At 46.0% G+C, this 26,458-nt stretch overlaps 1 protein-coding gene across 5 annotated transcripts in view; it reads right to left on the bottom strand.

The window, feature by feature from the left end:
• SLC29A4 (solute carrier family 29 member 4) overlaps positions 1 to 26,458 on the bottom strand; it is an 831,354-nt gene that overhangs the window by 163,015 nt on the left and 641,881 nt on the right. For all 5 annotated transcript variants that reach the window (XM_077275614.1, XM_077275613.1, XM_077275616.1 and 2 more), the window contains one exon: positions 7,209 to 7,332. In XM_077275614.1, the coding sequence (XP_077131729.1) occupies positions 7,209 to 7,332 (124 nt within the window). The remainder of the gene's footprint in view (positions 1 to 7,208; positions 7,333 to 26,458) is intronic.

Here is a 26,458-nt window from a genome sequence, read left to right on the forward strand (position 1 = left end):
GTGGCGAAGTTAGCATGCTTTGCACAAAGCCTATCATATATATATATGCAGCAGTCTCAATCTCCTCTATGTGATGTATTATACATTAGCACTAGTGATGAGCGTATATACTCGTTACTCGAGATTTCTCGAGCATGCTCGGGGGTCCTCCGAGTATTTTTTAGTGCTCGGAGTTTTCGTTTTTCTTACCGCAACTGCATGATTTACATCTGATAGCCAGCATAAGTACATGTGGGGATTCCCTAGCAATTAAGTAAATCAGGTGATGTGCATCTCTGTAATGAGGAGGGGTGTTGTCTAATGACATCAAAACTCTATATAAGGTGTGCTTAGTTATTAAGCAACTTCCTTTCCTTTGGCAAAATGGGTCAGAAGAGAGATTTGACGGACTCTGAAAAGTCCAAAATTATGAGATGTCTTGCAGAGGGATGAAGTCTTGAAATTGCCAAACTTTTGAAGAGTGATCACCGAACAATCAAGCGTTACATGGCAAATAGCCAACAGGGTCGCAAGAAGCGTGTTAGGCAAAAAAGGCGCAAAATAACTGCCCATGAATTGTGGAAAATCAAGCTTGAAGCTGCCAAGATGCCATTTGCCACCAGTTTTGCCATATTTCAGAGCTGCATCGTTACTGGAGTAACAAAAAGCACAAGGTGTGCGATACTCAGGGACATGGCCAAGGTAAGGAAGGCTGAAAAACGACCACCTTTGAACAAGAAACATAAGATAAAACGTCAAGACTGGGCCAAGAAATATCTTAAGACTGACTTTTCAAAGGTTTTATAGACTGATGAAATGAGAGTGACTCTTGATGGGCCAGATGGATGGGCCAGAGGCTGGATCAGTAAAGGGCGGAGAGCTCCACTCCGACTCAGATGCCAGCAAGGTGGAGGTGGGGTACTGGTATGGGCTGGTATCATCAAAGATGAACTTGTGGGACCTTTTCGGGTTGAGGATGGAGTGAAGCTCAACTCCGAGACCTACTGCCAGTTTCTGGAAGACAACTTCTTCAAGCAGTGGTACAGGAAGAATTCGGTATCGTTCAAGAAAAACATGATTTCCATGCAGGACAATGCTCCATCACATGCCTCCAACTACTCCACAGCATGGCTAGCCAGTAAAGGTCTCAAAGAAGAAAAAATAATGACATGGCCCCCTTGTTCACCTGATCTGAACCCCATAGAGAACCTGTGGTCCCTCATAAAATGTGAGATCTACAGGGAGGGGAAACAGTACACCTCTCGGAACAGTGTCTGAGAGGCTGTGGTGGCTGCTGCACGCAATGTTGATCGTAAACAGATCAAGCAACTGACAGAGTCTATGGATGGATGGCTGTGGAGTGTCATCATAAAGAAAGGTGGCTATATTGGTCACTAATTTTTTTGGGTTTTGTTTTTGCATGTCAGAAATGTTTATTTCTAAATTTTGTGCAGTTATATTGGATTACCTGGTGAAAATAAACAAGTGAAATGGGAATATACTTGGTTTTTATTAAGATGCCTAATAATTATGCACAGTAATAGTTACCTGCACAAACAGATATCCCCCTAAGATAGCCAAATAGTCTTTTGGGTTGATTGAGAACATAGTTGTTAATCAATAATAAAAATAGTCCTCTAAAATGCAACTTGCCTAATAATTCTGCACACAATGTAGACCTTAATCCCATAGAAAACTTATGGAGGGAGTTGAAGCTCCAAGTTGTCAAGCGACAGCCTGAAAATCTTAATGATTTAGAGATGATCTGTATAGAGGAGTGGACCAAAATACCTCCTGACATGTGTGCAAACTTCATCATCAACTACAAAAAATGTCTGACTGCTGTGCTTGCCAACAAGGGTTTTGCCACCAAGTATTAAGCCTTGTTTGCAAGAGGGATCAAATATTTATTTCTCACTGCAAAATGCAAATAAATTTATATAATTTATACTACGTGATTTTCTGGATTTTATTTTTGATATTCTATCTCTCAATGTTAAAATTAACCTACCCTTAAAATTATAGGGCAAAACAGGAGAAAAATCCAGCTTCCAAAGATAATCAAATTTATTGAAGATAAAATGCAAAGTCCCAAAACATGGTTCACAGGAGAATGTGTAGCAGCAGGCTACGCGTTTCGAACAGTATGTTCTTTTTCAAAGCTTTGAAAAAGAACATATCTTCAATAAATTTGATTATCTTTGGAAGCTGGATTTTTCTTCTGTTTTGCCCTATTGCTCCACGTGATGACTGCACATTATCCGGGCTTCCCCACAACACATGCCTAGCAGGTGAGCTGGTTTTCATTATTTTATTTTTTTTGCATTAAAATTATAGACTGTTCATGTCTTTGTCAGTGGGCAAACTTACAAAATCAGCAAGGGATCAAATACTTATTTCCCCCACTGTATATGTGGCAGCCTTATCTCCTATGTGAAGCCTAACTCAATCTCAGATTATCCTATTTGAGGTATATAAAGCAGTCTCAGAGTTTCACATGTAATGTAAATACAGTAGTTTCAGTGCCTCTTGCAGTTAAGTCCAGAAATATTTGGACGGAGACCAAATATTCCGTGATTTGGGCTCTGTGTGCCACTATTTTTTATTTAAAATGAAACAACTGAGATGCAACTGAAGTGGAGACTTTTAGGTTTAATTAAAAGGGTTAAACAAAAATATCCTGTGAAACGTTTAGGAATTGCAACCATTTTTCTACAAAGCATCCTCATTTCAGGGGCTCAAAAGAAATTGGACAAATTAACTTTAGCATAAATACAAGGTTCATGTTAAATACTTTGCAGAGAATTCTTTGCAGGCAATGACTCCCTGAAGTCTGGAAGCCATGGACGTCACCAAATACTGATTTCCATTTTTGTCATGCTTTACCAGGCTTTTACTGAGGCTGACTTCAGTTGTTGTTTGTTTATAAGTCTTTCTGCCTTAAGTTTTATATTAAAGGGAACCTGTCACCCCCAAAATTCGAAGGGGAGCTATGCTCACCGGCATCAGGGGCTTATCTACAGCATTCTGTAATGCTGTAGATAAGCCCCCGATGTATCCTGAAAGATGAGAAAAAGAGGTTAGATTATACTCACCCAGGGGCGGTCCCGATTCTGTTCTGGTCCGATGGGCGTCGCAGTCCGGGGCCTCCCATCTTTTTACGATGACGTCGTCTTCTTGTCTTCACGCTGCGGCTCTGGCGCAGGCATACTTTGTCTGCCCTGTTGAGGGCAGAGCAAAGTACTGCAGTGCGCAGGCGCCGGGAAAGGTCAGAGAGGCCCAGCGCCTGCGCACTGCAGTACTGTGCTCTGCCCTCAACAGGGCAGACAAAGTATGCCTGCGCCGGAGCCGCAGCCTGAAGACAAAAAGAGGACGTCATCGTAAGAAGATGGGAGGCCCCGGACCGGACCGCAACGCCCATCGGACCAGAACAGAACCGGGACCGCCCCAGGTGAGTATAATCTAACCTCTTTTTCTCATCTTTCAGGATACATTGGGGGCTTATCTACAGCATTACAGAATGCTGTAGATAAGCCCCTGATGCCGGTGGGCTTAGCTCACCTTCGATTTTGGGGGTGACAGGTTCCCTTTAAGCACGAGAAATGCATGTTCTATGGGGTTGAGATTTGGTGATTGACTCGGCCATTGAAGAATATTCCACTTCTTTGCCTTAAAAAACTCCTGAGTTGCTTTCGCAGTGTCTTGAATCATTGTTCATATGTACTGTAAAGTGTCGTCCAATCAACCTTACTGCCTTTGGATGAATCTGAGCAGAAAGTATAGCTCTGTACACTTCAGAATTCATCCGGCTGCTTCTGTCTTCAGTCACATCATCAATAAACACTAGGGACCTAGTGCCATTGGCAGCCATGCACGACCATGCCATCACACTGACTCAACCATGTTTTACAGAGGGTGTTGTGTGCTTTGGATCATGAGTTGTTCTGAGCCTTCTACATACTGTCTTCTTCCCAGGGTGACCTTAATTTCATCTGTCTAAAGACTGCTTTTCCTGCATCAGCTGGCTTCTTTACAATTTTTTTGGGACAGTCTAATTTGGCCTTTTTTAAGGCTTAATAATGGTTGTGGTGAACCCTCTCTATTTGCTCTCATGAAGTCTTCTCTTTATGGTAAACTTAGAAACTGAAACACCTACTTCCCGGGGAAGTGTATTTCACTTGGCTGGATGTTGTGAAGGGGATTTTCTTCACCATGGATAGGATCATCCACCACTGTTGTCTTCTGTGGATGTCCAGGCCTTTTTAGGTTTTAGTTTACTAGTGCGCTCTATTTTTGCAGAATGTACCAATCTGTTGATTTCACCATTCCTAACATTTCTAATACCACTGATGGATTTATTCAGCCTAAGGCCGGCGTCACACTTGCAATTGCAATGCGATAAACTCGCGCAAGTCTCTCGCCTCAATACCCAACACTGCCACCGGCACTCGGGACTGGAGTGGTAGGCTGCAGGTATTTCTATGGAGCTGAATGCTCTGGTCTGAACCGCCTACGGCAGTGCGAGGTGTGGAGGTTGAGAGACTTGCACAAGTTTCTCACATTGCAGGTGCAAGTGGGACATCGGCCTAATAATGATGTTTCTCTTGCATTGAAAGCTACGTTGTCCATACGTTGATGGTTCACAGCAACAGCTTGCAAATGCGAGTACTGGAATCAGCTCCAGACCTTTTACTTGCTTAATTGATGATAGATTAACAAGGGAATAGCCCATGAAACCCATGAAAGAACTTTTGTGATAATTTTCCATTTACTTTTGCTCCCATTAAAGAGATACCGCTACATATTAAAGAGCTGCAATTCCTAAATTCCTACTCCAATTAGAATGTAAATATCCTCAAATTAAAGCTGAGGGTCTGCACTTTAACCTCTTCATGCCATGGCCATTTTCATTTTTTTCCTTCCCTTCTTCCAAGAGCCATAACTCCACCAGCAGTCATTGTATGGTCACAAGTACTAGGCATTGTGTGAGGAAAGCTGCATGGAAGAGGCTAATGGTCTGGTCACATGCTCCTCCACCAGCAGCCATTGTATGGTCACAAATTCTGGGCAGTGTGTGAGGATAGCTGCATGGAGGAGGCTGATAGTCTGGTCACATGCTCCTCCACCAGCAGCCATTGTATGGTGACAAGTACTGGGCAGTGTGTGAGGAAAGCTGTATGGAGGAGGCTGGTGGTCTGGTCACATGTACCTCCACCAGCAGTCATTGTATGGTCACAAGTACTAGGCAGTGTGTGAGGAAAGCTGCATGGAGGCGGCTAATGGTTTGGTCACACGCTCCTCCACCAGCAGCCATTGTATGGTCACAAGTGCTGGGCAATGTGTGAGGACAGCTGTATGGAGGAGGCTGATGGTCTGGTCACATGCTCCTCCTCCAGCAGCCATTATGGACAAGGAGTGCTGGGCAGTGTGTGAGGAAACCTGCATGGAGGAGGCTGATGATTTAGTCACACGCTCCTCCACCAGCAGCCATTGTATGATAAGTGCTGGGCACTGTGCGAGGAAAGCTGCATGGAGGAGACTGATAATCTGGTCACAAGCTCCTCCACCAGCAGCCATTGTATGGTAACAAGTGCTGGGCAGTGTGAGAGGAAGGCTGCATGGAGGAGGCTGATGTCTGGTCACATGCTCCTCCTCCAGCAGCCATTATGTGCAAGGAGTGCTGGACAGTGTGTGAGGAAAGCTGCATGGAGGAGACCGATGATCTGGTCACAAGCTCCTCCACCAGCAGCCATTGTATGGTAACAAGTGCTGGGCAGTATGAGAGGAAAGCTGCATGGAGCTCCTCCACCAGCAGCCATTGTATGGTCACAAGTGGTGGGCAGTGTGAGAGGAAAGCTGCCTGGAGGAGGCTGATAGTCTGGTCACATGCTCCTCCTCCAGCAGCCATTATGGGCAAGGAGTGCTTGGGCAATGTGTGAGGAAAGCTGCATGGAGGAGACTGATGATCTCGTCACAAGCTCCTCCACCAGCAGCCATTGTATGGTCACAAATGCTGGGCAGTGTGAAAAGAAAGCTGCGTGGAGGAGGCTGATAGTCTGGTCACATGCTCCTCCTCCTGCAGCCATTATGGGCAAGGAGTGCTGGGCAATGTGTGAGGAAAGCTGCATGGAGGAGGCTGATGGTCTGGTCACATGCTCCTCCACTAGTAGCCATTGTATGATCACAAGTGCTGGGCAGTGTGTGAGGAAAGCTGCATGGAGGAGGCTTAGGGTACGTGTCCACCTTCACGATGGCCGTCGGTTTGGACAGAGCGGCAAACCCGCTCCGCCCTAAGCTCCACCTCCTTTTGTGACACATAGGGCCCTGTGATTTACCTTGCGGTGGCGCAGCGGCGCCGCAAGGTAAACAGACATGCTGCGATCTTAAGAGGTGCAGCATGTCCGGAATCGCAGGGCCGCCGGGTGCGTGCTACCACGCATAGTGGAGACGGGATTTGATAAAATCCCCTCCACTATGCTGTAACATCTGGACGCTGCGTATTTGACGCTGCGGCTCTGCGTGGAAAATCCCCTCCACTATGCTGTAACATCTGGACGCTGCGTGTTTGACGCTGCGGCTCTGTGTGGAAACATACCCTTAGGGTATGTACACATGTTGCGGATTCACCGCTGCGGATTCGCAGCAGTTTTCCATCAGGTTTACAATACCATGTAAACCTATGGAAAACCAAATCCGCTGTGCCCATGGTGCAGAAAATACCGCACAGAAACGCTAAGTTGTATTTTCTGCAGCATGTCAATTCTTTCTGCAGATTCCGCAGCGTTTTACACCTGCTCCTCAATAGGAATCCGCAGGTGTGAAACAAAAGATGCCCGAAATCCGTGGGTTATCCGCAGGTAAAACGCAGTGCATTTTACCTGCAGATTTTTCAAAAACAGTGTGGAAAAATCTGCACAAGAATCCGCAACGTGTGCACATAGCCTGAAGGTCTGGTCACATGCTGGTCCACCAGTAGCCATTGTATGGTCAGGAGTGCTGGGCAGTATATGAGGAAAGCTGCATGGAGGAGGCTAATGGTCTGGTCACACAATCCTCCACCAGCAGCCATTGTATTGTCAGGAGAGCTGGTCAGTGTGTAAGTTTCTATTTTGTTTTACATGGTAACATTATAGTCATATAAGATTTTAAACATACATGCATTACTGAAATAAATTATAAAGGTTTTTACATGTTGGCATTAAGACTTTAGCCTTTAAAAAGATTCTTACCTCTGAAGTTTGGCCACCTGCTTTTAATTTTTTGCTCAGGAACATCGAATCTTATGTAAGTTCCTCTTGTTGCTATATCTGAGTGCAATTCCATGCCGTTTTCTGTTGCAGAACATCTATTCTCCTTAAAAGTTCACCAGAAAGTAAAATCTGTAAGTACTTCAAAAGTAGTTTAAAAGTAATAGTATAATGATAGTTCAGTTTAATGTTACAGTATACTAGCAGCTCTGCTCTATGCAAGGATATGGACCAGTGTGTGCGCCATGTGCCATCACTTTTGGATAATTTCTAATTTGTTTTAAAGAAAAGTAAGCATTCGAGAGCCTGTCAGCAGTTTTGACACTGCTAACAACACTAGCCAGAAGAGATTTACCGCTGCCTAAACATACAGTTGAAACTGGAAGGTTACATACACTATATAAAAATACACTATGCATGTTTTTCTCAATATCTGACATGAAATCAGAATAAACCTTTCCTGTTTTAGGTCAATTAGGATTACCATAATTATTAACCCCTTCATGACCCAGCCTATTTTGACCTTAATGACCTGGTCATTTTTGCAATTCTGACCAGTGTCCCTTTATGAGGTAATAACTCAGGAACGCTTCAACGGATCCTAGCGATTCTGAGATTGTTTTTTCGTGACATATTGGGCTTCATGTTAGTGGTAAATTTAGGTCGATAATTTCTGCGTTTATTTGTGAAAAAAACGGAAATTTGGTGAAAATTTTGAAAATTTTGCAATTTTCACATTTTTAATTTTTATTCTGTTAAATCAGAGAGTTATATGACACAAAATAGTTAATAAATAACATTTCCCACATGTCTACTTTACATCAGCACAATTTTGGAAACAAATTTTTTTTTGCTAGGAAGTTATAAGGGTTAAAATTTGACCAGTGATATCTCATTTTTACAACAAAATTTACAAAACCATTTTTTTTAGGGACCACCTCACATTTGAAGTCAGTTTGAGGGTTCTATATGGCTGTAAATACCCAAAAGTGACACCATTTTAAAAACTACACCCCTCAAGGTGCTCAAAACCACATTCAAGAAGTTTGTTAACCCTTCAGGTGTTTCACAGCAGCAGAAGCAACATGGAAGGAAAAAATTAACATTTAACTTTAGTCACAAAAATGATCTTTTAGCAACAATTTTTTTATTTTCCCAAGGGTAAAAGGAGAAACTGGACCACGAAAGCTGTTGTCCAATTTGTCCTGAGTACGCTGATACCTCATATGTGGGGGTAAACCACTGTTTGGGCGCACAGCAGGGCTCGGAAGGGAAGGAGCGTCATTTGACTTTTTGAATGAAAATTTGGCTCCAATATTTAGCGGACACTATGTCGCGTTTGGAGAGCCCCCGTGTGCCTAAACATTGGAGCTCCCCCACAAGTGACCACATTTTGGAAACTAGACACCCCAAGGAACTTATCTAGATGCATATTGAGCACTTTAAACCCCCAGGCGCTTCACAAATTGATCCGTAAAAATGAAAAAGTACTTTTTTTTCACAAAAAAATTCTTTTAGCCTCAATTTTTTTATTTTCCCATGGGCAACAGGATAAAATGGATAATAAATTTGTTGGGCAATTTCTCTTGAGTACGCCGATACCTCATATGTGGGGGTAAACCACTGTTTGGGCGCACGGCAAGGCTCAGAAGGGAAGGCGCGCCATTTGACTTTTTGAATGGAAAATTAGCTCCAATCATTAGCGGACACCATGTCGCGTTGGGAGAGCCCCTGTGTGCCTAAACATTGGGGCTCCCCCACAAGTGACCCCATTTTGGAAAATATACCCCCCAAGGAACTTATCTAGATGCATAGTGAGCACTTTAAACCCCCAGGTGCTTCACAGAAGTTTATAACGCAGAGCCGTGAAAATAAAAAATAATTTTTGCTTTCCTCAAAAATGATTTTTTAGCCCGGAATTTTTTATTTTCCCAAGGGTAGCAAGAGAAATTGGACCCCAAATGTTGTTGTCCAGTTTGTCCTGAGTATGCCGATACCCCATATGTGGGGGTAAACCACTGTTTGGGCGCACGGCAGGGCTCGGAAGGGAAGGCACCCCATTTGGCTTTTTGAATGGAAAATTAGCTCCAATCATTAGCGGACACCATGTTGCGTTTGGAGAGCCCCTGTGTGCCTAAACATAGGAGCTCCCCACAAGTGACCCCATTTTGGAAACTAGACCTCCCAAGGAACTAATCTAGATGTGTGGTGAGCACTTTGAACCCCAAAGTGCTTCACAGAAGTTTATAACGCAGAGTCATGAAAATAAAAAATAATTTTTCTTTTCTCAAAAATGATTTTTTAGCCCGCAATTTTTTATTTTCCCAAGGGTAACAGGAGAAATTTGACTCCAAAAGTTGTTGTCCAGTTTCTCCTGAGTACGCGGATACCCCACATGTGGGGGTAAACCACTGTTTGGGCACACGTCGGGGTTCGGAAGGGAAGTAGTGACGTTTTGAAATGCAAACTTTGATGGAATGCTTTGCGGGCGTCACGTTGCGTTTGCAGAGCCCCTGATGTGCCTAAAAAGTAGAAACCCCCCACAAGTGTCCCCATTTTGGAAACTAGACCCCCAAAGGAACTTATCTAGATGTGTGGTGAGCACTTTAAACCCCCAAGTGCTTCACAGAAGTGTATAACGCAGAGCAGTGAAAATAATAAATACATTTTCTTTCCTCAAAAATAATTTTTTAGCCCAGAATTTTTATTTTCCCAAGGGTAACAGGAGAAAAAGTTGTTGTCCAGTTTCTCCTGAGTATGCTGATACCCCATATGTGGGGGTAAACCACTGTTTGGGCACATGCCGGGGCTCGGAAGTGAAGTAGTGACGTTTTGAAATGCAGACTTTGATGGAATGCTCTGCGGGCATCACATTGCGTTTGCAGAGCCCCTGATGTGCCTAAACAGTAGAAACCCCCAAGTGACCCCATTTTGGAAACTAGACCCCCCCCAGGGAACTTATCTAGATGTGTGGTGAGCACTTTGAACCCCCAAGTGCTTCACAGAAGTTTATAACGCAGAGCTGTGAAAATAAAAAATAATTTTTCTTTCCTCAAAAATAATTTTTTAGCCCGCAATTTTTTATGTTCCCAAGGGTTACAGATGAAATTTGACCCCAAAAGTTGTTGTCCAGTTTCTCCTGAGTACGCTGGTACCCCATATGTGGGGGTAAACCACTGTTTGGGCACACGTCGGGGCTCGGAAGGGAGAGAGCACCATTTGACTTTTTCAACGCAAGATTGGCTGGAATCAATGGTGGCACCATGTCGCGTTTGGAGACCCCCTGATGTGCCTAAACAGTGGAAACCCCTCAATTCTAACTCCAACACACCCCTAACCCTAATCCCAACCATTACCGCAACACACCCCTAACCCTAGACTTAACCCTAATTCCAACCCTAACTCTAAGTCTATGTGCCCACGCTGCGGATTTGTGTGCGGATTTTTTCGCACCGTTTTTGAAAATTCTGCAGGTAAAACGCACTGCACTTTACCTGCAGATTTAACGCGGATTTCCAGTGGTTTTTGCATGGATTTCACCTGCGGCTTCCTATTATGAAGCAGGTGTAAAACGCTGCGGAATCCACACAAAGAATTGACATGCTGCGGAAAATACAACGCAGCGTTTCCGTGCTGTATTTTCCGCACCATGGGCACAGCGGATTTTGTCTTCCATAGGTTTACGTGGTACTGTAAACGTGATGGAAAACTGCTACGAATCCGCAGCGGCCAATCCGCTGCGGATCCCCAGCCAAATCCGCACTGTGTGCACATAGCCTAATTCTAACCCTAATTGTAACCCTAACCCTAATTGTAACCCTAACCCTAATTGCAACCCTAACCCTAATTCTAACCCTAACCCTAATTCTAACCCTAGCCCTAATTCTAGCCCTAGCCCTAAGTGCAACCCTAGCCCTAAGTGCAACCCTAGCCCTAAGTGCAACCCTAGCCCTAAGTGCAACCCTAGCCCTAAGTGCAACCCTAGCCCTAAGTGCAACCCTAACCCTAAGTGCAACCCTAACCCTAAGGCCGGCGTCACACTGGCGAGTTTTACGGACGTAAGAGCGCAGAAACTACGTCCGTAAAACTCGCATAACATACGGCACAATTATTCTCAATGGGGCTGCTCCTATTAGCCGTATATTACGGTTCAGTATTATACGGCTTTCTACGGCCGTACAAAATCGCAGCATGCTGCGTTTGTCAGCGTACTGCGCAAAAAAATCGCCAATGAAAGTCTATGGGGGCGAGAAAAATATGGATTCCACACGGACCAGCAGTGTGACTTGCGAGAAATACGCAGCGGTGTTAGTGAAAAGTCGGTAATTCAATTGCCGGCTTTTCATTTCTCCTGCACAAACCCGACAGGATATGAGACATGGTTTACATACAGTAAACCATCTCATATCCCCCTTTTTTTTGCATATTCCACACTACTAATGTTAGTAGTGTGTATGTGCAAAATTTCAGCGCTGTAGCTGCTAAAATAAAGGGTTAAATGGCGGAAAAAATTGGCGTGGGCTCCCGCGCAATTTTCTCCGCCAGAGCGGTAAAGCCAGTGACTGAGGGCAGATATTAATAGCCAGGAGAGGGTCCATGGTTATTGGCCCCCCCGTGGCTAAAAACATCTGCCCCCAGCCACCCCAGAAAAGGCACATCTGGAAGATGCGCCTATTCTGGCACTTGGCCACTCTCTTCCCACTCCCTGTAGCGGTGGGCTATGGGGTAATGAAGGGTTAATGCCACCTTGCTATTGGAAGGTGACATTAAGCCAGATTAATGATGGAGAGGCGTCAATTATGTCACCTATCCATTATTAATCCAATTGTAGGAAAGGGTTAAAAAACACACACACACATGATTGAAAAGTATTTTAATGAAATAAACACAGCGGTTGTTGTAATAATTTATTGTTCTCTCAAATCCATTTGCAGTCCCTCGCTTGGCAACATAATAAACGCACAAGATACATACCTTCTGATGTACTGTCAGGTCCAACGATGTAATCCATCTGAAGGGGTTAACTAATATTACAGGCAGGAGCCCTGCTAAATGCAGCGGTGTGCTCCTGCTTGTAATTCCCCTGCGAATGAATGAAATGTAGGTCATTGACCTACATTTCATTCATTCGCGGTGATGCGCCCCCTGGTGGATGTCCTCATATGACCTGGAGCGTGGGAAAAAGTTCCCAGGCTGCAGTTCATGAGAACATCCACCAGAGGGCGCCTCACCGCGAATGAATGAAATGTAGGTCAATGACCTACATTTCATTCATTCGCAGGGGAATTACAAGCACGGAGCACAGCTGCATTATAGCAGGGCTCCTGCCTGTAATATTAGTTAACCCCTTCAGATGGATTACATCGTTGGACCTGACAGTACATCAGAAGGTATGTATCTTGTGCGTTTATTATGTTGCCAAGCGAGGGACTGCAAATGGATTTGAGAGAACAATAAATTATTACAACAACCGCTGTGTTTATTTCATTAAAATACTTTTCAATCATGTGTGTGTGTGTTTTTTAACCCTTTCCTACAATTGGATTAATAACGGATAGGTGACATAATTGACGCCTCTCCATCATTAATCTGGCTTAATGTCACCTTCCAATAGCAAGGTGGCATTAACCCTTCATTACCCCATAGCCCACCGCTACAGGGAGTGGGAAGAGAGTGGCCAAGTGCCAGAATAGGCGCATCTTCCAGATGTGCCTTTTCTGGGGTGGCTGGGGGCAGATGTTTGTAGCCAGGGGGGGCCAATAACCATGGACCCTCTCCTGGCTATTAATATCTGCCCTCAGTCACTGGCTTTACCATTCTGGCGGAGAAAATTGCGCGGGAGCCCACGCCAATTTTTTCCGCCATTTAACCCTTTATTTCAGCAGCTACAGCGCTGAAATTTTGCACATACACACTACTAACATTAGTAGTGTGGAATATGCAAAAAAAAAGGGGATATGAGATGGTTTACTATATGTAAACCATGTCTCATATCATGTCGGGTTTGTGCAGGAGAAATGAAAAGCCGGCAATTGAATTACCGGCTGTTCACAGATATCGCGCTGAATGAAATCTAAATACAGAATATATATATATATGTGTCTCAATGACATATATATATATATATACTGTATATATGTTTTAATGAACATTTGAGCACATAAATCCATTAGATGTCGGTTTTGCAAGCCTGCGCGAAAATCTCGCAGTACGGATGCCATACGGATTACATACGGAGGATGCCATGCGCAAAATACGCTGACACACCCTGCCTACGGATCACTATTTTGGGAACATTTCACCGTATTTCGGCCGTATTACGGCCGTAAAATACGGACCGTATTGTCCTACGCCGAGTGTGACGCCGGCCTAAGTGCAACCCTAACCCTAAGTGCAACCCTAACCCTACCCCTATCCCTAACCCTACCCCTAACCCTACCGGAAAAACAAAAATAAATATATTTTCTGTATTTTATTATTGTCCCTACCTATGGGGGTGATAAAGGGAGGGTTTATTTACTATTTTTTTTATTTTGATCGCTGTGATAGGTTCTATCAAAATGTACACGGAACGAATCTGCCGGCCGGCAGATTCGGTGGGCGCACTGCGCATGCGCTCGCCATTTTCCAAGATGGCGGCACCCAAGCGAGAAGACCGAGGACACCGGGAGGGACACCGGGACTAGGTAAGTATGGGGGGTGCGATCGGACAGCAGGGGGGTGGAGGGGAGGACGGGGGAGGGTCGGAGGGGAGAGGAAGGCGCTTAGGACAGGACGGAGGGGTAGGGAACAATGACGGCGGCTGCAGATCGCCGCCGTCAGTCGGTGGGGGGGCCAGATCGGGGTCTCCAGCCATGGCCGATGCTATTGCAGCATCGGCCGTGGCTGGATTGTAATATTTGACCAATTTTCATACGTGAAATATTACAGATTGCTCTGGTTGGCTGTTTCACTTTCAACAGCCAATCAGAGCGATTGTAGCCACCGGGGGCGAAGCCACCCCCCCTGGGCTGTAGTACCACTCCCCCTGTCCCTGAAGGTCGGGTGAAATTGGAGTTAACCCTTTCACCCGGCCTGCAGGAATGCGATCATTCTGTGACACAGCATATACATCACAGGTCGGATTGGCACCAACTTTCATGACGCATACGCTGTGTCACAGGTCAGGAAGGGGTTCATATGTGCCAAATGCTAGAATAATGAGAGAGAATGTTTTAAGGCATTTTTATTATTTATTGAAAAGTCAAAAGTTTACATACACTAACATTACAATGCCTTTAACCCCTTCAACCGTAAGTCTGTTTTCACCTTCCTGACCAGGCCAATTTTTACAATTCTCACCAGTGTCACTTTATGAGGTCATAACTCTGGAACGCTTCAACCAATCCTGTTGATTCTGAGAACGTTTTCTCGCGACATATTGTACTTCATGACAGTGGTAAAATTTCTATGATATGACTTGTATTTATTTATGAAAAAACAAACGGAAATTTGGCGAAAAGTTTGAAAATTTCACAATTTTCAAACTTTTAATTTTTATGCCCTTAGCCCCTTCACTCCGAAGCCTGTTTTCAACTTCCTGACCAGGCCATTTTTTTCAATTCTGACCACTGTCACTTTATGAGGTCATAACTCTGAAACGCTTCAACGGATCCTAGTGATTCTGAGAATGTTTTCTCATGACATATTGTACTTTATGATAGTAGTAAATGATATGACTTATGGTTATTTGTGAAAAAAAAGGAAATTTGGCGAAAATTTTGCAATTTTTTAACTTTGAATTTTTATGCCCTTAAATCAAAGAGATATGTCACAAAAATTAGTTCATAAATAACATTTCCCACATGTGTACTATACATCAGCACAATTTTGGAACCAAAATATTTTTTGTCAGGAAGTTAAGGGTTAAAAGTTGACCTGCGATTTTTCATTTTTTCAATCAAATTTACAAAACCATTTTTTTTAGGGACCACCTCACACTTGAAGTCACTTTGAGTGGTCTATATGACAGAAAATACCCAAAAGTGACACCATTCCAAAAACTGCACCCCTCAAGGTACTCAAAACCACATTCAAGAAGTTTATAAGCCCTTCAGGTGCATTACAGGAGCTGAAGCAATGTGGAAGGAAAAAATGAACATTTAACTTTTTAGTTAGCTTTTGATCATTCGGCAACAATTTGTTTATTTTCTCAAGGGTAAAAGGAGAAAATGGTAAACTAAAATTGTTGAGCAATTTCTCCTGAATACGCCGATACCCCATATGTGGGGGAAAACCACTGTTTGGGCGCACAGCAGGGCTCGGAAGGGAAGGAGCACCTTTTGACTTTTTGAACGCAAAATTGGCTGGAATTGAGAGTGGATGCCATGTCGCGTTTGAAAAGCCCCTGATGTGCCTAAACATTGGAAAACTCCCACAAGTGACCCGATTTTGGAAACTAGACCCTTTAACGAACTTATGTAGCTGTGTGGTGAGCACTTTGAATCCCCAGGTGCTTCACAGAAGTTTATAACGTAGAGCCGTGAAAAAAAAATCAAATTTTTTCCACAAAAATGATCTTTTAGCCCCAATTTTTCTATTTTCACAAAGGTAACAGGAGAAAATAGACCACTAAAGTTGTTGCACATTTTCTCCTGAGTAAGCCGATACCCCATATGTGGGGGAAAACCAATGTTTGTGCGCACGGCAGGGCTCAGAATGGAAGGAGTGTCATTTTGGATTGCAGACTTTGATGGAATGGTCTGCGGGCGTCATGTTGCATTTGCAGAGCCCCTGATGTGCCTAAACAGTGGAAATCTCCCAAAAGTGACCCCATTTTTGAAACTAGACCTCCCAAGGAATTTATCTAGAGGCATAGTTTTATAGTAATAACTATAATGCTTTTGGTTTTAGTGTATGAATTTATAATGTGGCGGTATGTGTAAGATGTGCATGATGTGTAAGATGTGCACACACTATCAGATTATAGATGTGTTGTTTCAAAAGGGTATAAACTAATTTTATTAATTTGTGGACGTGTGGTACGCTTTGAAACAATCCTTAATGCAAAGGCCAGGTTTCTCAGGGCAGGTTTCACAATGGTAAGCTGTGTCCTTTCGGATTCCCCTCTTGGAGCATACTCTTGGAGCATGCACCGTTTTTGTGATTGGCCTGTCATCGCTGCTTGGGGAACCTGTCCTGGGAAATGTTGACCTGGGACAATACGGACACTATCAGATTCAGAAGTACTGGGGCCCTCACCTCCCCAAGTGCCAAACATTAGGGCCTTGATGACTTCCTCCTGAAACGGAAGGAAGGTCCCCGTATTGCCTGCAAATCTGAACAGCACAAAAGCATTGTACAGTGTGTGATGCAGCGATGTCCTTGCTGTGCAGTGAGTAGGCAGTGACCCATATAACGTTCAAATAAAGTCTTGTTTATTTCATAGCATACTGACAAACCGAAAAATAAGCAAACAGGTCCTTCGGTATGCAGCCGGGAAAAGTAACGACAGTCCACAATCCGTTGCAGTGAACATATTACACCACCATGTACGCTGGGGTGTCAGGCTTTTTAGGCTCTGCCTGGCCCGTGTTGCTCCACACGGAAAGAGCTCCTCATAAGCCTCCTGCTAGGTCTGACTCCCAGACCAATACTGACACACCCAAACTCTCTTGCAGGGTTTTTTTTTCTTTCCTCCAGATTCTATGGCCATGGGCCACTATAAGATCTGGGCTGGAGGAAATGGACCGGCCCCACTACCTTCCTGCAGTCCTTTTCAAAAATAAAAGCCCATACCGGGTTTTCCTGAATAATTTCTGGGTCAAATAACTTGACCCAGTTCACCCTCACTTTTATTCTTCCCTGTGTCTCACAGGCAAACCTGCTGTGAGCACAGGGCACTCCAGCGGATCTAATATGCTTCTAAGCACATCCTGGGGGATACATAGCGACCCTCGCATAAGATACCGGTCACTGCCTTACATACCCCCCCTCTGTTCAGACTTGTGGGGTTGAATTTTGTCAGCATACATGGTGCCCGTGACAGGGCATCCACATTTCCCTGTGATTTCCCAGCCCGATGTTCCACAGAGAAGCTGAAGTTTTGTAGGGATTAGAACCATCTGGTGACTCGGCCATTCCTCTCTTTTGCATTTCTCATCCAGACGAGGGGTGAATGGTCCGTTACCAACCGAAACTGACGCCCGAGCAAATAGTAGCGTATGGACTCCAAGGCCCATTTAATCGCCAAGCACTCCTTCTCCACTACGCTATAATTTTTCTCTGCCGGGGTCAGTCTCCTGCTTAAATAGGTGACTGGATGCTCATCCCCGTTCACCTCTTGCGACAGCACTGCTCCTAAGCCTACCTCTGAGGCATCGATTTGCACAATAAAGGTTTTCTTGAAGTCGGGGCTGATGAGGGCCGGCTGTCCACACAACGCCGACATCAGAGACTGGAATGCTTCCTCTGCTTGAGGATTCCACTTGACCATCACCGTTTTCTTCCCTTTTAACAGGTCCGTTAGGGAAGCCGATTTACCAGCAAAATTGGGTATAAATCGACGGTAATACCCAATGATGCCAAGGAATGCCCTCACTTGTTTGGTACTTAAGGGCTTGGGCCAGTTTTGAATGGCCTCAATTTTGTTCACTTGAGGTTTGATAACCCCCGGCCGATCACATATTCTAAGTACCGGGCTTCCGTGAGACCTATCGCGCATTTCTTTGGGTTTGCTGTTAACCCTGCAACTCTCTCTTAGAGACTCTTAAGAGACTCCAGCACTGCTTGTACCTGGGACAGATGGGTATCCCAGTCTGTACTAAAGATGACTATGTCATCCAAATAGGCTGACACATAATCTCTATGTGGCGCTAACACAATGTCCATCAGCCTCTGGAATGTGGCCGAAGCCCCATGTAACCCAAAAGGTAAGACAACGTATTGATAGAGACCCTCTGGGGTTATAGAGTAAACGAAAGAAAAGACTGCTTCTGTTAAGGGAACCTGCCAGTAACCTTTCGTGAGGTCCAGCGTGGTGAAGTACTGCGCCTCCCCCAGTCTCTCAATTAGCTCGTCCACCCGTGGCATGGGATAGAGGTCAAATTTTGACACTTTACCTCGGCCGCGATGGCTTGCCTTCAGGCTTCTGGCACTCGGTACGGTTTCATCCGCACCTTTACCCGGGGCTCAGTGACAATGTCATGCTGAATCACTCAGGTTCGCCCCGGCAGCTCTGAGAATACATCCATATTCTGCTGTACCAAAGCTCGAGCCTCCCGCCGCTGCTGTTTTGTGAGGGCATCACTGACTTTTACCTCACACCCGGCTGTGTCCTTGGCCAGTGCCAGAGGGAACTCCGATTGTATGACCGTAGTTGCTTCTGTAACCAAACATTCTCGGTCCTTTCCGGCTTTTAGCAGGTTTACATGGTACAGCTGCTCGGGTTTTCTTTTCCCGGGTTGGTATGCAGCGCCCCAGAGTCCTGGTCGTTGCAGTACTGTGGCTCCGCCACTATGGGGAGCTATGGTGCGTCCGATGGCACTGAAGGAGTTCATCTGATCAGGTATCACAGACACCAATACATTTCACAGCCGGGCCTCCGGGGGGAGCTAAGGGTGCTATTCATTAGGCCACTCCCCACCATAGTGGGTAAACTGGGGGTCAGGCAGGAAGTTAGATCAGAAAGCTGACTGGGTTGGAACCAGGCAACACCTTGTGGCAGAGGGTGTTGTAGGGGAAGATACAGTAGGGTCTCTGTCAGGGGTGGGATCCTGACAGAGGCTTGGCAACGAGAACGAACGTAACGGGACCGTGCCTGCTCCGGGTAGCGGCGGTGCCCAAGAAAGGATTAGAAGAGAGATAGATTGTGCTGAGTGAGAAACGGGATCACGCAAAGGAGAAATACCAGTAGGAGTCGTGCTGTAAGACCGAAGCAACATCCTACTGAGGCGCACTACCGGTGGCCGGAACGCCGAGGGAGTAGAATAACATTCAGCTTCAAGCAATACTCCAAACAGCGGCAGGGCAGTCAGTCTCAGGCGGGCTGTCTAACTCAAATCACCTATGAAGTCTTGGGAGGCAATTGTGGGAGAGGGGCGTCTCTAGGGTCCCGGAAGAACTCCAGGCCTACCCGTCAAACGGGTGCCGTTCCTACCCGAACCTCAGGGAGTGACGGAGGATTAGCAGAACATCATCTAGTCGAGTTGTGAGGGAACATCAGAAACAGACACAACAGTTGTGGGGTACTTAACGTAAGCACAGCAGGGAAGGACTACAACACATAGCGCTAGGGGGAAGGCACAGATTTCCTCCTGTGAAGAGAACTCTGGAAGTGTCATTGGACCGGCCGGACTTGCGCAGCCTGGTGAGCCGTATTCTGGATTGAGGACCCAGAGATCTTCAGTAAAGAGGTAAAGAGACTGCAACCTGGTGTCCTCATTATTTACCGCGACCTGCACCCCACAACTGCACCGTTACAACACCACTTATTGCACCGGACGTCCCCCACTGACAGACAGGGCCACGGACCGGGTCTAGCCACCGTGACAACCCCAGAACTGAGACTCAGAGGCCCGGCTCCGGGTACCCCTCGGCCCTGCGGCGGTGTGGGGGCGCTCCAGGTACACTTTGTAATTCACTTCCCCCACCTTCCCTCATATCTCATAAGGCCCTTGCCACTTGGCCATGATTTTACTCTCTGGGGTGGGTACTAGTATCAACACCCGGTCTCCTTCTTTAAAGGTCCTGACCCTGGCCCTTTTATTATATGTACGGCTCTGAGCGGCCTTGACATCCAACAGATGCTCCTTTACTATGGGTTGCACGACCGCAATCCGATCCTGCATACTTGCCACATACTCGATAACACTCTTATGTGGAATGGGCTCCTGTTCCCACGTCTCTTTGGCTACATCCTGCAGTCCCCTCGGGTGCCTGCCATACAATAGCTCAAATGGGGGGAATCCCATGGACGCCTGAGGTACCTCGCGTATAGCGAACATTAAATATGGCAATAACATATCCCAATCCCTCCCATCCTTGGCAACCACCTTTTTGAGCATAGCCTTGAGGGTCTTATTAAACCTCTCGACCAACCCATGGTACACTGATGTATGTAACTGTTTAATTTGGAGCAATTTACATAGCTCCCTAGTCACTTTAGACATAAAAGGGGTTCCCTGATCTGTAAGGATCTCCTTGGGTAGCCCAAGGCGACAAAACATGGCAAACAGTTCACGGGCTATTAGTTTAGCCGAAGTGTGCTGGAGCGGTATCGCCTCTGGATACCGGGTGGCGTAGTCTACAACTACTAATATGTGCTAGTGGCCCCGGGCGGATTTTACTATTGGTCCTACCAAATCCATCGCTATCCGCTCAAAAGGTACTTCTATGATGGGCAGAGGCACTAATGGACTCCGGTAGTTTGTGGTGGGTGAGGTTAGTTGACACTCAGGACATGTGTCACAGTACTTTGTAACCTCAGCGTAGACACCAGGCCAAAAAAACCTCTGTAATATGCGCTCTAACGTCTTTTTGGCCCCCAAGTGCCCCCCCAACATGTGAGTGTGAGCCATGTCGAGCACCGCCCGACGATAGGGTTGGGGCACTACCAGTTGTTCCACCACCTCATCCCGGATTTTATCAACCCTGTACAGTAACTCCTGGTTGATCATCATCCGGGGAAACTCCTTTTCTGCACCAGGTTGTTGTGCCACCCCATTCACCTTGATTACTCTTTCCCTTGCCCGGGTCAGAGTGGGATCATGGAGCTGGGCAGTCCCAAACTTACCAGGTGACACCTCCAGCTTAGGAATTGGTGGATTCTCCTCCATTTCTCCTGCCAATACCTCTAGGGGAAACCTATCGGGATTACACACTGTCCCTATCGTGGCGACCCCTACGGCAGGTTTCCCTGACTCGGGATCTTCGGGTTCTGCACCCGGAATGCTTTTTACCCTGAGAGGGTTAACTCTGGTCTCCCAGAGGGACCAGAACAAGGGCAAGTCTCTACCCATCACAGTCCCATACGGAAGAGTCTTTACCTCTCCCACCACATGTTTTATCTCTCCACATGGGGTGGAGAACATGACCTCCGCAGTCGGGTACTCTCGGAGGTCCCCATGTATGCACACTATCCCCACCTTTCGTCCATTAGGACTGTCCCCAGCAACCAGGGACCCGTATACCAGGGTCACCAAGCTCCCTGAGTCCAAGAGAGCATCCGTCTGGTACCCGTTAACAAGTACTCTGCACAGCTGAGGTTCGGTACCGGCAGGGTCTGTAATGGCAATGCAGACTGGCTGGGCATACATAGACACCCAGCGGGTATACCCGCAGTCCATGGGTTCTGTTGTTAGGGGGCAATTAGCAACCACATGTCCAGGTTCTTGGCATCGCCAACACGTAATGACTGTGGCACGAGGTAACCTTGGGGCCAGTTTAGGGGACACAGGTCTGTGGTCACTCTCTTTCCGTGACAAACCCTCAGCACGGACTCGGTCCGGTTTTGTCCCAGTGGAGGGTCGTGGACTTTTCTCAGACTCCTGGGCTGGCGGAGCCTTACGTGACAGCCGAAGTGGAGCAGTGTCCCGTATAAAGTCCTGGGTGGCCTTATATCGCTCTATCAGACCTACAACCTGGTCTAGGGTACCCGGGTCCCCTTGACCCACCCAACGCTGTATGGCTGCTGGCAGAGCCCTCACCAGTCGGTCGACCACCACCCTCTCCACTATCTGACTTGTGGTTAAAGTCTCCGGTTGGAGCCACCGTTTCACAAGCTGCAGTAAGTAAAAAACCTGAGACCGGGCAGGCTGGGCTTCCACAAAAGTCCAAGAAAACACCCGTTGAGCTCTCACATAAGTATTAACCCCTAGTCGGGCAAAGATCTCACCTTTTAGCTTGGAATAGTCCTGGGCATCCTCCCGACTGAGGTCAAAGTAGGCCTTTAGCGCATCACCCCTCAGGAACGGAGCCACAACTTCAGCCCACTGTGCTGCTGGCAGATTCTCCCACTCTGCCGTGCGCTTATAGACAGTGAGGAAAACTTCCACGTCATCTTCCGGACTCAATTTCCTCAAAGCGGAGCGGACCTTGTCTCGGGCATTGTGTCGTTCCGGGGTCGGTGCTGGAGGTGCCTCACTCGGGGCTGTAATTTGCTGCAGCAACAGGTTATTAGTTTGTTGCTGTTTGAGGACCAGCTGCCTCAGGATCTCCTCCATTTTGTCTGTAGGCCTGAGTTGCAATGTAGCAGGCTTGTTAACAGACATGCAAATGGTGTTGGGGTATGCCTTAATTCACACTGCCCGCATTCTCCACCATATGTGATGCAGCGATGTCCTTGCTGTGCAGTGAGTAGGCAGTGACCCATATAAAGTTCAAATAAAGTCTTGTTTATTTCATAGCATACTCACAAACCAAAAAATAAGCAAACAGGTCCTTCGGTATGCAGCCGGGAAAAGTAACGACAGTCCACAATCCGTTGCCGTGAATGTATTACACCACCGTGTACGCTGGGGTGTCAGGCTTTTTAGGCTCTGCCTGGCCCGTGTTGCTCCACACGGAAAGAGCTCCTCATAAGCCTCCTGCTAGGTCTGACTCCCAGACCAATACTGACACACCCAAACTCTCTTGCAGGGTTTTTTTTTTCTTTCCTCCAGATTCTATGGCCATGGGCCACTATAAGATCTGGGCTGGAGGAAACGGACCGGCCCCACTACCTTCCTGCAGTCCGTTTAAAAAATAAAAGCCCATACCGGGTTTTCCTGAATAATTTCTGGGTCAAATAACTTGACCCAGTTCACCCTCACTTTTATTCTTCCATGTGTCTCACAGGCAAACCTGCTGTGAGCACAGGGCACTCCAGCGGATCTAATATGCTTCTAAGCACATCCTGGGGGATACATAGCGACCCTCGCATATGACACCGGTCACTGCCTTACAAGTGCCATCTGTACAATGTGCACGGCCAATTTTTTGTACCATACTTTGGCTTTTCGCATGGCACTGTATGGTTGGAGGACCTGATCTGAAAGATCCACACCCCCCATGTACCGATTGTAATCCAAGATACAATCTGGCTTTCGGACTTGTGTTGTGGTCCCACGAACAGTGACAAGGGTGCTGTTGTCACGGTGTATGGTGGTCAGGATAAGGACATCCCTTTTGTCCTTATACTTGACTACCAGCATGTTGTCGCTGCTTTGGGCTCTGCTTTCCCCTTTTCTCAGCATTTGCCCAATTAGCGGCTTAGGGAGGCCTCGCTGATTTTTTTCGTACTGTGCCACATGCAGCTGTACCTCTGGCAGAGAGGGACTTGAAGAGTGGGACACTGGTGTAAATGTTATCAATGTAGAGGTGATAACCCTTATCCAGCAGTGGGTGCAGCAATTCCCACACAATTTTCCAAGTCACCCCCAGGACGGGGGGCATTCAGGGGGGTTAATTTGGGTGTCCCTCCCCTCGTAGACCCTAAATCTGTGGGTGTACCCTGAGGTACTCTCGCACAATTTGTACAGCTTTATTCCGTAGCTGGACCTCTTACTGGGCAGGTATTGTCGGAATTTTAGCCTCCCTTTGAAATGAACGAGAGATTCATCAATAGCGATGTCCCTCTGGGGTATGTACACCTCAGCAAATTTTTTGCTGAAGTGTCCAACCACTGGCCAAATTTTATATAGACGATAAAAGTTAGGATCGTCTCGGGGAGGACACTGCGCATTATCACTACAATGCAAAAATCTTTGGATCCCTTCAAATCGTGTCCTTGTCATGGCCATGTGGAATACCAGTGTACTGTAGAGAATATCAGTACTCCAGTACTGACGAATCTCTGTTTTATATTATGCCCATATGCAGAACAATTCCCCAAAATGTCATCATCTCTGCTGCATTAACGGGGGTCCATCTGGCGTATGATGATGTGGGATTTTGGGTGAAAAATTGCTGGGCATACAGGTTCGTCTGGGCCACCATAAGATTTATTATTTCCTCAGTGAAAAATAATTTGAAGAAGTCAATTTCAGTGAGGCCAGTGGTGTCAAACTGGATTTCTGAGCTGCTGCTGAAATCCGGAATGACGGGCTGATAATTTTCGGGGGTGCAATCCATACGGGATCGATAGCTGCAGGAGTTGCCTGGGTCCTAGAGCGCCTTGTTGGGGGTCCTTCCTCACCAGATGAGGAGGATGAGGAGGAGGAATAGAGGAATGTGGGATCTTCCTCACTTGCTGAATCCGTGTTGGATGCAAGGATGGCGTAAGCCTCCTCTGGTGAATAGCGCCTTGTTGATGAATGGGCCATTTTTTTTTTTTTTTCCCAAACCCTGGGGATGTGTATGTAAGTGGTGCTTTTACATGTGTAATGTGTGGGGCTTGTGTATAGGGTACTCTTTATTATAACAAAACAGAGAGGTAAAATGTAGAAGAAAAAATGGAAAGAAAAATCAGATTAAAAAAAAAAAAAAGTTTGTATATAAAAAAAAAACAGACGTTCACTACTCTAATTCCCTCCCTATAAATTTATCCGACCCACATTCCTTTTTACAAAAGAAAAACGGACGTAACCAACAATGTGACGTACGCTCCCCTAATGCACTTTTTATGCAAGAAAAAAAAGAAGCTACCTCCCTACCTATAAAACTACTCTGTACTTTTTTTTTTCTAAAACCAGATCGGTCGTCACTAATGCAGTGACACCGTCTGTACTAACACGCTACCACTAAAACTACGCTGTACAATTTTTTTTTCTCTAAAAGATCGGTCGTCACTAACGATGTGACGCCGGCTACGCTACCTTGCTATGTCTAAAACTATGCTGTACTAACTACTATTAGTTTTTTCTAAAAAAAACTTGGATGTCACTTAGACTGAAGTCCGCTACACTAACTAGCTAAAAAAAATAAAAATTCCCGTGGCGCAGTCTCTGATCAGCAGCGATACTGATCAAAGCGCTGCGGACACAGGAAGAGCACAAATGCTCTGCGCAGGATGCCGCGCACACAAAAAAGCGCAAAAAAAGTGCGCTAAAAATTCAATTGGATGGGGGGACGTCACCAAACACTTGTCGCCGGCTACACTACTTTGCTACTTCTAAAACTACACTATACTAACTACGATTATTATTTTTTTCTAAAAAAAAAAAATCGGACGTCACTTAGACTGCGAAGTCTGCTACACTAACTAGCTAAAAAAGAAAAATTCCCGTGGCGCAGTCTCTGATCAGCAGCGATACTGATCAAAGCGCTGTGGACACAGGAAGAACACAAATGCTCTGCGCAGGATGCCGCGCACACAAAAAAAGCGCAAAAGTGCGCTAAAAATTCAATTGGACGGACGGACGTCACCAAACACTTGACGCCGGCTACACTACTTTGCTACGTCTAAAACTACACTATACTAACTACGATTATTTTTTGCTAAAATAAAAATCGGACGTCACTTAGACTGCGAAGTCCGCTACACTAACTAGCTAAAAAAAGAAAAATTCCCGTGGCGCAGTCTCTGATCAGCAGCGATAATGATCAGAGCGCTGCAGACACAGGAAGAGCACAAATGCTCTGCGCGGGAAGCCACGCACAGGAAAAAAAGAGCAAAAAAGTGCGCAAAAAAATTAATTGGAGGGAGGAGAGGGGGTGTACAGGAACAGGGATGGGGGATGGGAAAGGGGACGTCAAACACTGACGCTGGCTACAGTACTTTGCTGCGTCTAAAACTACACTGTACTAACTATGATTATTTTTTTCTAAAAAAAAAAAAAATCAGACTTCGCTTAGACTGCAAAGTCCGCTACGCTAACTAGCTAAAAAAAGAAAAAGTCCTGTGGTGCAGTCTCTGATGAGCAGCGATACTGATCAAAGCGCTGCGGACACAGGAAGAGCACGAATGATCTGTGCGGGATGCTGCGCACAGGAAACAAAGTGCAAAAAAAGTGCGCAAAAAAATCAATTGGAAGGAGGGGAAGTACTGGAACAGGGATGGGGGATGGGAAAGAGAGAGCAGATCGCAGGAGAGCAGCACACAGCACAGGAGGGCAGGAGATCGCAGGGACGATCGCACTGGCCACCAATGGATTCCTTCACTCAGGTGACACAGAGGGGCTTAGACCACCGCTCCGCACACCAAATCTGAGGTAAAGATGGCGTGCAGGGTGGTGATCGCTATTTTAAATTAACCCCTTTGGCGCTGATTGGCTAGAAGCTATTGTTCAGCCAATCAGCGCTATAGGGGTTAATCAGGTGAGGTGATGTGGTGATAA

This window comes from Ranitomeya variabilis, chromosome 7 (assembly GCF_051348905.1).
Source record: "Ranitomeya variabilis isolate aRanVar5 chromosome 7, aRanVar5.hap1, whole genome shotgun sequence".
Classification (NCBI taxonomy): Eukaryota; Metazoa; Chordata; class Amphibia; order Anura; family Dendrobatidae; genus Ranitomeya; species Ranitomeya variabilis.